At 46.9% G+C, this 12,367-nt stretch overlaps 1 protein-coding gene across 1 annotated transcript; it reads right to left on the reverse strand.

Moving 5' to 3' along the window:
• Nucleotides 1-296: 296 nt before the first annotated feature.
• On the reverse strand, nt 297-11,602 carry MTNR1B (melatonin receptor 1B). The gene is made up of 2 exons (XM_019663731.1): nt 11,366-11,602; nt 297-1,172 (listed from the first exon to the last, which is right to left on the reverse strand). The coding sequence occupies exons 1-2, from the start codon at nt 11,586-11,588 to the stop codon at nt 316-318; spliced, it is 1,080 nt and encodes a 359-aa protein (XP_019519276.1). The 5' UTR covers nt 11,589-11,602; the 3' UTR covers nt 297-315.
• Nucleotides 11,603-12,367: the final 765 nt, after the last annotated feature.

Below are 12,367 nucleotides of genomic sequence, written 5' to 3' on the forward strand. Positions count from 1 at the left end.
TTTTGTCCTTTCTTTGGTTTCTGTGTGTGCCAAGCCCCCAGTGCACCACTGAGAGAGTGTCTGCCAGATCCAGTGCTGTGCTCACTGGGACATGGCCCCCAATACCTGTCATCATCCCCCAACCAGCCTGAACCAAGGGTGCAGACAGGCTTTTTGTCCAAAGGACGAAGCTCCACAAGCTGTGGCTCTCACACAAACAGGACGGTGTGGACTAGCAGGGTGCCTGATCTCACCACTGGAGCAAATTCACTCCTACCATTTCATGAGTTTGTCACCCAGCTGGGGTGCCTCAGATCCAGCCTAGAGAGCATCTGCCTAGACAGGGTGCTGGGCATTAAGAACAGGTAGAGCTTGGCCCTGCTGCCCCTCAGCATGGCTGCCTTTGGAAGTATCCTCAAAGCAGAGTCGTGGGTTCCAGAGGGACAAGGCAATCTTCTTGTATTCTCTGCGGAAGTTCTGGTTCAGGAGTCCGTAGATGATGGCATTAAGGCAGCTGTTGAAGTAAGCCAAGAAGTAGCTTGTAACAAAAAGCCCCCCAGGGACCTGGGGAGCCATTTTTTCTGGGTTGATGGCCACAGCAAGGCCGATGCAGTTCAGCGGGGCCCAGCAGATGGCAAAGATCATAAACACCACAAACATGGTTAGAAAGCTCCGAATGTCGCTGGGCCTCAGGCGCAGCTTGCTCTCCGACCTGGCCTTCTTACGGGCCTGGAACACCAGCACCCAGATGCGCAGGTAACAGAAGGACACAATGGCCATGGGGAGGAGGAAGTGGATGACCACCACTGCTGCCGTGTACTGGGCACTTGCCGTCTGGATGAAGGTGCAGGAGAAGATGCGTGGGTCATACTCTAGGGACCCCATGAAGAAGTTGGGCACCAAGGCCACCACGGTGAAGAGCCAGATGAGGCAGATGTAGACGGGGGTGTGCCAGTGCCGGCAGAGCTGGTGGTAGGCCATGCTGTGGCAGATGTAGCAATAGCGGTTAAGGGCAATGGCAGTGATGTTGAAGACAGAGCCGATGACGCTCAGGCCCATCACCAAGGCGCTGGCCATGCAGTGCACCTTCCCCAGGGTCCAGCCATCATGGAAGATGGCCACAAGGATTAGAGGGAAGGGGTACAAGGCCACCATCAGGTCAGCCAACGCCAGACTCACCAAGAACAAATTACCTGAAACAGGAAACAGGAAGCAAGAACCAGCATGAGGCTCCATGATTTCTTCTGCAAAACATTCTATTCTTAGTCCAGCTACTTAAAAATAACTTGAGTTACTGTTAGTATTGGGAATGGAAACCAAGTGGCTTTTAGAGCCAAACTTCAGGGCTCCAGCTGCATCTCTGCTACTCATTAACTGTGTGACTGAAGCAAGTCACTCAGCCTCTCTGAGCCTCACTCTGCTCATTTGTAACATGGGGTTAATGATGCCTACTTTATACTGTAGCTGTGAGAATTAAATAATGATTCAAAGTGCTTGGGGACACAGTGGGTGCTCACAAATAGTACTATTTTCCTGATAGGCACAGATGCTCTGTGGTTTTGCATCATTTAAACTCGGGCAAGGATTTTAGGGAGAAGAATCTGAAAATCAGGAATCTAGAGTCACCATCCACCACCTCCCCCGCCCATACGGCCACCTCCTCACATCTCTCTCTCTCTCTCTGACAGTTTCCTTTTGCACCTTCTCACCACTGGTTAACAGGCTACTTTCCAAGTGCCTGTAATTCATTTTCCTAAATGTGAGTTGCCTTTTGCAGGTGGGATGGAAGAGAGGTTCTGAGAGTGGGAATCATGTATTCTGGTATTCCCATTTACTCTGTCTGAGGCCTAAATGCAGCCATGTTGCCATGTTGGCAGGCACCTAGCATGGTGGCTCAGAGACCAGTCCCAGTGGAGTGGGGAGGGACTGTGGGTGCCACCCCCATCTCATAGCCTCCAGGGGCCTCCCAGCTTTGCCTGCACATGCCCTGGCTTCCTGAACTGCCTCCCGTCTCTGAATAGAACATTCTCCAACACCAGCAAGTTCAGCAAGACAGACGGAGCCTCAGGGAACCACATCAACCTCCAATCAATATGCTTCAGGGATGTTGTGAGCCAGAGTCCTGGGGAGGAGAAAGGACTGAATCCAAAAGAACCCAGTCTCTGTCCTAAAGTGCTTGCATTCTAAAACCAACACCAACTCATGAATAAAGCACCAAGAACTTGCAAGTATGGGTAACAGGAAGTTGAAGGCATGCCATTTGTTTCCTTCACCAAGTGTACTTTTTGAGCACCTACTGTATGCTTAGAAGACCCTTTCCCACAGCTGAGGCTCTCAGGGACACAGTGGGTGCTGAACATTATGTTTCAAGTCTTCTGGCCTCTTGCCACGTGGTGTCGTGCAGGCTGCCAGCCTTAGAGTGGCTGAATGCAGAGGGCAGATGGAATGGATTTGCAGGAGGGACTCTCCAAAGAGGCAAGGACACTGAGGCTCCACTGCCACCATGCTTCTGTTCTGCATGTCAGAGTAGCCACCCCAGGAGTCCAAACGTTCAGGCAGATGAAAAGGCTCTAAAAGGCACAGTAATCAGAGAGGCTAGGCTGTGATCTGGCTTCAAGAGGATTCGAAAAAAGGGAGGCTCAGAGCCGCCCAGCTGAGAGTTCCCCTGAGTCAGACCTTCGAGCAAAGCAGTTATAAACCCATAAAGTAGAGAAAGGGCTGCCCCCAGCCCTCCCTTGTCCTGACACACAATCTCATCCCAATATCAAAAGAGATTCTGTGGGAAATGGTCCATGTGCCCTTGGGGTCCTGGAAGACACACAGGCAGCCTTCCTGAAGTACCTACTTTGGCCTCGGAGGCTTGGGGTCAACCTTACTCAGAACCAACAGGAAAGAAGTCTATTAGCTCCCTGGGAGTTCTCAGGACCTAAGTACTTCTGAGTCCATAGCTAGGTTAGAGCCCAAGGGAGACAGGATATTAGCTGAATAGAAAAAGATCGTTTGGACAATTAGAGTGCTTGCTAGATTGTGAGCTTCTCTGTTTCTCCAGACATTCAAGTAGAGGTTGATGGTAAAGCAGACTTTGACCTCAGCTTGAACTGCTAGATTCCTCCCAGTCTACTATTTTAGGGAATCTATCTACTTAATAGGATAAAGCCCCCTCGTGTTCCTCCTGGTTGGTACTACAAAGCAAGAAATGTACATCTGAGGACTTGCTTGGGATGGGGTGGGGGCGTGGGTGGGGGGTCTCCTGCTTCTCCATTTAAGTCCCGGCCTTATTTGCTTTTTCCATTGATAGATTTCTGTCTCTGACTCCCCTACTCAGACCTCACTTGGTCCCAAGAGAATGAGGGGTTTCCTTTCTCAAAGTTCTTGTTTTCAGCTGAATTAAGAGCCCTTGTCGCTTCCCAGAATTTTAAGAGTACATTTGACATTTGCAGGTGGTACTGGGAGTTGGAATGACCTGGGGATAATTTCTGTTCAGCCACTTTCTGGCCATGGGAACTTGGGCAAGTTAATTACTGAACTTCTTTCTCTGCGACTATTGCTTCGTCAGTTTCCTCCTTGCTTTTCGGAGGCCTCCAGGCCCTCCTCACACACATCTACATGGCTGTTTCTGTAAAGAATATCACTTCTTTCCAACACAGGAATTCAGTCTCCACCGGGCCCCCTAAGCGGCAAACAAGCCTTTTGGCACATGCAAGTACGTGGGGAGAAAGTCAAGAGCTGCTGGGAGCCCGTGCCAGCTCAGCCAGCTGTTTCCCCAGGAAAGTGAGTCAAGCTCTGCCGTGTTAATGTGGCTTATCTCCTAATAATGCCCCAGAGGCTGGCAAACAGCTTGCAAATAGTAGGAAGCACACATTCAACTCCACGTGGAAAGTGATTCAATTACTCTCCCCTATTACTCCGGCTGTCCTTAAGCGGCTGAAATCAACCAGTTCCTGCTGTAGAGTCATCTGTCCGGACGTCGTACTATCTCCTGGATTTCCTGCCACAATTCCAAATTAGGTGAATAAAATTCTCCTTTTTCTCCCATCTGTAAGAAACCAGGTCCTATCTGGATGATAGTCAAGGAAAGATCCAGCTCTCTAACCATTTCTTACCCAGACAGGTGAGAAATCAAATAGGACACATGCAGCACTGCTCATCACCCCATGAACAGGCTTCTCATGAATATTTATGTCACAGTCCCGGTGTAACTTATGTCCATCTGCCTCTATCAGACAGGGCTTATTAGTGGATATAGACTTCAACAACAGGCTTTTGTTCACTAATATGGAATTCCCTTCCATATTCTTATGCAAACCATCACACACCAAGCATCACGGTCCCCGCCTTCCTCACTTCCTTTCTCCTTCTTTCTGGGAAATTTATTTCTTAATGAGAATCTGGTGATCTGGGAATGAGCTAGCAAGTGTGGAGCTATCTAAGCTTCATCAGATAGGAAAATTCTGGAAGATAAAGCTGCCTCCAATCCCTTGCCCCTCTTCCCCGTGACCACCCTGCCTGCCCAGAAGAGAAGTTTATTGCATTTAAATTGTCCCTAGCTGTTGAGCTAAAATAGGCAATATAGAAATAGATAGCCATGGAGTCATTTACTCAATAACTATTGCTAAGTATCTACTCGGTACTGGCTGGCCTGCCTATGCCAAGGCTGAGGAAAGTGTGGTGAGCAAGACAGACATAGTCCCTCCCCTTCCAAAGCTCAAGGTCTCACTGAGGAGACAATTAAATAAAACAAGATGCAAGGGTGATGACAGAGAAAGCAACTGATGATCCATCATTTCTAGCAGTTAAACTTCCTGTGCCTTTAGGTTTACTTCCATCCTCCACCTATTCAAACATATGATATTTATTGAGTGTCTACCACACTCTAGCAGGACACAGTGATGGATGAAAGACACGAGCCCTGCCACTGAGATGCTAACAGTGCTGTTGGGGGAGCAGACACTGAAACAGTGGCCCTTCAGTGTGGTAAGAGCTGGGAAGAAGGGCGGCTCAGAGGAGAAGGTGGGGACAATGGGGAAGAATTAAATTGGCCTGGGGTTGGGGGCATGAGGCTGGAGGGATGAGGCTGCTCAGGCAGGACAGTTCATTCACCAAAGGGTCAGACAAAATCACCAAGACCCTTGCAATAGGCTGCCTCCATCCCAGTAGCTGTCTCTCTCAAATAGGACCCTGTATGAGAAAGGGCATAAGATATTTTTATTAGTTATTTTCTGAGGATAAGCATTTGAAATTATTGTGAACAGATCATTTATTAAAAACTAGATTTCCTTACAACTACTAAAACAATGACTTTTACATTAACATAAACTCCTAATTCGATCCTCCAATTTTTTGAGGGCAGAGATTTTCCTCCAAAATCACATTATTCATAAAAATCCTAGAGTGTGTGGATGAATCATACAAGTGCGGAATTGAAATCTAACTTTGTTTTAATTAAAGATGAAAAGGATTGCTAAGCAAGCTAATAATGTAAACAAAACTATGATGGGGGGTATTTCAACCATTTAAAAGAAGAAAACACATTTAAGAGCATAAGCATTCATTTAAAAAAAAATAACTACGCCTATTACAAAACAGTCTGCCATAACCATCAAAAGAGATCACTTGAACACTCTTATGGTAGCATTTTATTATCTTTACCTTAATTATACTTAATAATAACAATAAAACAACAATAGGTACAGCATCTTAAAGATCATAATGTACATTTACATAAATTGACTCAGTTGTCTCTCACAAGAATCCTTTAAGGTTGATAGTGTGATTTCCATTTTATAGACCAAGAATCCAACACTCAGATTATGTGAAATGCCTATAGCCATACAGAGAGAAAGTGGGAAAGAACAAGGAGAGCAACAGGAGGAAACCAAGGAAAAGAAATGTCAAGTGGATTAAGGGCAATGGTGTGGAGTTTCTTCGTCCTCCTCAAAAGTGAGAGAGAAAGAACCAAGTGTCTATTTAACTTGGCAGTTAGGAGGTCGGAGGTCAGCAGTGACATTAGCACGGGTAAATCTATTAAATGTCAGACGATAAACTTGTACTACAGGTTGCTCTCTCAATCAGCTTTACCTTCAAGGGAAGGAGAGAAATGGCATGGTACTTAGAAAGGGATGTCCTTTGATGGGGGATAGTGCAGGTTTTTTTTTCTTTTTCTTTTCTCTCTCTCTTTCTTTTAAATGAGAGAGACTTATACCTGGCACATAATAAGCACATAGTAATGTTAGCTATTACTTGTGATTGTTTTGTTTCTATATTATTAGTAGTTGAATAGAAAGAACAAAAAAGAAGTTGCTAGCATTGGACTAGGATGCCTGTGGGATAAGCTGTGAGATGTAATGTGCATGTGGGGGCAGGGGCCAGGCGGTGAGGACAATGAAGAAGGTAGAAGGTTGGCCTCTGGAATGTAAATTCCCCAAGAACTGGGACTTTACTTCCCAACTACCTGACTTTTACTCGTTCAGCAACAAATATTTAAAATTGTAAGACCTAATGGCGGCATCAGTATCTTCTGAGTTGAGCAGTATATCATGCTAAATACAGACTCCAACTTTCTGAAAAGAAGGCACTCAGACATGAAAGTCTTCATATCCCTGGGCTGCTGAGAGCTGTGTGGGAGGAATTAAAGAGGATTATTTATGAGCTTTCATGATGATTTGGCTTGAGACGTAATTATGGGGTTTGAAATGTGTTCATTTTTGCTTGGTGAAGAGATAATAGGGATTCAGAACCAAAATGTGAGGTTGGAAAGCTCAGGCGATCTCAGGGAGAGAGTTCAAGGTAGCCCAGTTTGGTCTTCGGCTGATAAGCACTCCAAACCCCACAAGCTCAACAGGCCAAAAGACACCAGTCACCTAGTGGCATCTCCATGAGTGGTCAGCAGTAGGATTAAGCCTTGATGAAGTGGGCTCCACCTTACCCTGTAATGCCTGGAGGGCAGGAATTGTGGGTCTATTAAATCTTTCCTCCACGCCTCTCAAGAGCCTTTGTCCAGGGCCAAGGAAAGGGGCCCACATGGCAGGCTCTGCGCCAATCTAACTGGGGATGCAAACATCTGGCAGGCTGAACATTCCCACCTGTCCCGGAGAAGAAGAGGCACAGTCTCTGAACATCGCTGGGCGCCTGCAGGACAGAGTGGACAGAGTGGACAAGGACCTGTGCGTCCAGCAACGAAATCCTCCATGTTCTCCTGGGCAAACCCTTTGTCAAGTATTTTATATCCTTCCTCCTCACACATCACTGAGATGTCCCAGAACTGTCCATGTGTCCCCCCACGACCACCACCTCCCTGATAGCCCCTTTAACACAGCGGCAGCATAAGGCTCCACTGTCAGTCCGGGCTCCTGACTGTTGCCTGGGAAACTAAGGTTGCTGTGTCTGTGGGACAGGAATAACTGGTGTTGTGTGCTTTCCCTTCTGCTAAAGGAGAGTATTTCAACGTTACCATGAGGACGTGTTTCTCTCGCTCTCTTCTGTGTGGCTGACTGCCTGGGTGGTGCCGGTAATGGCAGGAGGCTCACATTTTACAGGCAGCTTAAGGGGGCCAACTCCCTAAGGAGTCACTAGGGCACAATTTTAGAGAGCTGTGGCATAGCTGGAGCCTGCTGGCCACAGAGCAGCAAGCAGGGAGAGGCACACCTTTGTGCAGTGGGTGCCAGTCAGCTTTTGAAGATAAGGCTAGGTGTGCTTTGGGCATTTAACGCTAAAGGCAATTCAGTTCTAGGAGAGTTCATGAACAGTGCTGAGTACCGTAACTGAGGTCTACCCCACCCCCTGAAGCAAAGTTAATTCCTTTTGGCCCCCCTGCTTTCCTGGGATCGTGTCCATTTTCAATTTGTTTCAACAGACCTACATTCAGTTTTTATTAAGTATCTGGCTCTGTGAACGGAAATGGAATAAAAGTCCCTGTTGTCAATGAGTTCACAGTCCAGTGCGGAGGTTGAAACACTAGCGATACAGTAATGGAGAGCACAGGAAGGAAAGCCCGAGGAGGAAGACAGCAAGTATGCCTTTTATGGTACTAAGAATCATCAACGACCCCTTAGGGGAGTTGAAGAAGGTATTTGAAGGTGATATTCACCAGCAGAAAGAGGCGGGGACCATCCTAATGTGAAGGAAGTGTATCACAGAGCATGGAGTGAGTGGCAGTGGCGGCAGCTCATGGCCCTGGAGTTGGACATTGGTCTGTAGATGGAGGGCAGGGGTGACTCTGGCAGTGGTAACATCCACTGGAGGAGGGAGCAGGGAGAGCTGTCTGGAGATGATGGACGTAGTTTGCTCAAGAGACAACAAGGGTGTAAATTGCAGTAAGAGCAGGGGAGGCAGGAAAGTGGGAAATTGAGAAATACTCTAAGGCAAAAATCATGAGAACTTGGGGAATGAAGGAATCAAGAATGACTCCCAGATATCAGGTGTGTCTGGGAGATGAAAGAAGGAAGATCCAAAACCCAGCATCAGGTAAGCTGAGTGAATGAAAGGCCCCAAGGAGGGAGTGGCCCTCAGTGTCACACACAGGACAGAGGGGGCATTTCTGAGGACTGGAGACCCCAGAGGACTGAGAAGGAACCGGGAAGCAATGAGGTGGCCAATGGATGTAAACTGTTATATTAAGATATCTAGCTGAGAAGGGAGGGAAGTTAGAAGGTGACATGAAAATCAAGGAAAGATTATTTTTTCTTTTAAATACTGGAGACCCCTGTGTGTATGTGCAGAAATGTGTGTGTGTGTGTGTGTGTGTGTGAGTGTGTGTGTGTGCGCGCGCGCGTGCACACGCGCGCATGTGCACGTGCTAAAGAGAAGAGGCAGAGGCTGAAAATACAGGAGAGAAGGAATCTGATGAAGGAAGTTTCCGGAAGAGCAGGGAGAGGAAGAGATTTTATAATATAGGAATTAATATTGGTGAAGTCTAGTCTGAGGCATTGGCAGATATAAGGGAAAGTCCTCAGATGCTGTCAGGAGAGCCCATGTGTGACATGGAGCAGTGTGAAATGCCAACTCAATGCCATGGGCTGTGCAAGGCTCTGGGGATATAGCAAAGGGTGAACACACACCCAGCCTTACTTTCTAAGTTGAGCTAGTGCCTTGAATCTGTCTCCATCCCTCCTTGCCTTTCTGTCTCTAGTGCCATCTCTGAAAAAGTCAACCCAATCAATGCATGTAGCAACAAAAGCAGCAGACAAGGGAGTTCCCCCGCACAACTCCAAAGAGGAAAATGACCCTAACCACTTACCCTGCCATCAGGAACATCCCTGTTATGAATGACAAGGGTCTAACCCACTGATAAATTGAGTTTGTAATAGTCAAGTAAAAGATTCTGATGCCTGCTAAGGAAGGTGCTATGACCTTAATATGGGCTGCGTGCCTGGTTATTGGAAATATACGTGTTCTCATTGTCACTCCTATCTTCTTAATACCAATGAATTAAGGAACCAGACTTAGTTGCAGAAAGGTCTAAGATAAGTGTTTCTTAAAGAAAACCCAAACTCTTCAGTAAGAGAAGTCCTGATTAACAGTACAATGGGTGTTAACTATTCAGTTAGGTTTGTAAGCACCTTTTGAAATCTCACTCTGCCAATGCTATTTAGCTTAAATCAATAGACTTTTCATGACTATCCTCAATAAAGCCAATGGTAAAAAAAAAAAAAAAGCACAAAACACTGGTTAAATGGTTAAATTGCATGACTGGAGCAGCCACCAAATCAATGTCATTTAGATATAGTGTTAACATTTTATTTCTGGTTGTGGGCAGTAGCAGACTACACAGGAGGTGGGAATGATAGAACACAAGAAGTGCCAACAATTTAACATGCTCTCAAATCAGTAAGGTTTCTGTGAGCCCTGCTAAGAGCTCTCAGCAGGATAGAGGAGGGGAGAAGTTGCTTGTCTGCCTTAGGCAAAAGGACACAGCACCCACTGTCCTCAGCAACCTCTCCCATAGCAGGCAGCCCAAATTACTGAGCAGGGAGCCACAGCCCACCAGTCTTTCTCTAAACACTCAATTAGTCAGAAAGAGAAGTGGCCAGTGTCAGAACCTGGAGGGCCCAGCCCTGCCTCCTTCTGCCTCCCTGTGCAGGAAATGAACATTTGTGGCTGCTGCAAAAATATGATATGATCGACAATATTAAATGCAGCTTTCTAATCATAACCTGCTCTTTCCTAATATATTGGCTTTTACTCAAAGGACACAATAGTATCTTGAAAATATTCCAGATAATACTAGCCACCACTATTGAAATGACTGAGAAAGCTTCCTTCTTAATAATATTGTTTCCTATATTATGGATAGATACTTACTTTTTTTTTTTGGCTTGTTCTTTATATCAAAATCCTAGAGTCATGGGGCCGCACAAAATAGATACACATAAAATAAATAACCATTTACTTAAAATGGCCATTCTGAATGGTCTAGCTCCTTAGAAAAGCATGTTTAAGCTAGATAATTGACTTTCTGCTGTTATCTTTTCATTTTAATTCACTCTAACATTAGAGTTGCCCCTAAGGCCCAAACTGGGAGATTATACATTGACAAATAGGTCACTGAACTTCTTCCCAAGCAGGAATGGTCAGTGCCATCCAACCACCCCTCAGGGACAGAGCTCAGATACTCCCACCCTCTGGTTTTGTTCCCTTGCAGACCTGAGTGTGGAAAAATTGAAATAAGAGTGGACTGAAAGGGGGAAACTATTTTCAGGATTGCAGCACTATTTAGCCAAATCATTGTTTTAATCTTTGGTTAATACCATAAATTTCCTGACTTCAGGAAAAAAAACTTGTTATCTGAAAGCTCTGTAGTTCAGTCCAAGCAGAGCCTGCAGATTTCTGCATTTGCACTCTCTTGGATGGAATTGGGTCTTCAGATGACCTGGAGATAAGTTTCTGACATAAACCCCATCAGAGTGCTTCCTTCCATTAATTCACTCATTGTCTCAGCAAATATTTTCTAAGCTCCAACTGTGTGAAGCCACAGTGCCTGGCAAGGGGGAGAGCGAGAGGTGTTAAAAATCCTGAGATTTCTGTGGCCATAAAGGGGCTGCCACCTGGACCCGCACAAATTGGAGCTCCACGGATAGCGACAGGTGTCCAGCCGCGTGGTTTCCCACAGCTCCCGCGCCGTGTCAAAAAAATTCGCAAGAAAAACTTTGCCCAATTCATGCTGGCACTGATGCACTGGGTGTGCCCTGTGTAATTGCAAGAGGCAGGCGCCAGGGCTGCACGTTGGGAGAAGATAGCAATTTACCCTAACTTTTGAGTTTAAGACAAAACTTGGAGATTATGTTAGAGAGAAAAGGGCTAAGGAGGGACCAGACGGAGGATTGCGGGGTCAAGGTCAAGACTAGATGCTAGGGGACGGTCAGAGCTCAGCAGCGGAGTTTGCGCTCACCTGCGTTCCGAAGCTTGCGGTTCCTCAGCACCGAAAGGATGACCAGCAGGTTGCCCAGGACGTCCACCACGGTGGTGACGATGAGCACGGCGGCCAGAGCGGGTGCCACCCAGGGAGGCCGGGGGGTCCCGGAAGGCCACGCGCCGCCCTCCCCTGGCAGGCCTGGACGCTCCGCCCGCCCGCCAGGCTCGCAGCAGTTGGCAAAGGAGACGTTTTCCAGCATCGCGGACCTCAGTGCGCCCGCGCTCCAGCCACCGCGCCGCCACTTCTCCCCGCGTGGCTAATGGGGAGGGAATTAGAGGAGATAATGAATTAAGCCTGGGGAAGGGGCGGCGAAAAATATAGGACCGACAGGAGGACTTTGGGGTGCAGGAGTTGCCAAAAGGAGTGGGTCCTTTAGCAGCTCGCTCAGGAGCAGCTGCGACAGTGTTGCTGGCGCTGTCACCCAGAGCCCAACACGTGTCTGGTCCAGCTCAGGCTTCAGTTCTTGAGCTCACAGCCATGCCTGAAACCCCAGACTTCCCCCCAGGAAAGCTGCGTCCAGAAACACCCAGGTTTGAGGACTGGAGAAGGTGCTGGTGGTCCGGACTTGCCCTTGTCAGAAGGGTAAAGTTTGAGGCCCCACGAAGCTGTGCAGCTCCAAAGAGAACATAATCCCCCGAGTATGGGGGCAGATCCCAGAGCAAAGCAGGGTAGGAGGCTACACTCTAGGCAGCTGCAGGAGAAAGGTGGAACCTATGCTATTTATTGAGCACTTGCCCTTTATTATGGGAGACATTGATGATGTCGCTGCCCTTCCCTCTTTATAAAGCCAAGGTAATGCTTTGGTAGACATATGAACATCTATTTAAACATGATAATACTTAGATATACTCGTATCGTCAGTACTCAGGGTTATTTAATGATTTTTGGAGGGGCTAGAACAAAAGGAAGAGTAAGATGTGATCACAGGAAATAAACTTAGATGTTCTTTATTTAAAATATTTGAGTATTTACCCTAAT

Source organism: Hipposideros armiger, unplaced genomic scaffold (genome assembly GCF_001890085.2).
Source record: "Hipposideros armiger isolate ML-2016 unplaced genomic scaffold, ASM189008v1 scaffold_402, whole genome shotgun sequence".
NCBI lineage: Eukaryota > Metazoa > Chordata > Mammalia > Chiroptera > Hipposideridae > Hipposideros > Hipposideros armiger.

Bases quoted from the DNA above. Each gene is read 5' to 3' on its own strand.
- MTNR1B (XM_019663731.1), bottom strand. From the start codon at position 11,588: ATGCTGGAAAACGTCTCCTTTGCCAACTGCTGCGAGCCTGGCGGGCGG. The intron at 1,173-11,365 runs GTGAGCGCAAAC...TTCCTGTTTCAG, and splicing joins CCGCAAGCTTCGGAACGCAG to GTAATTTGTTCTTGGTGAGT.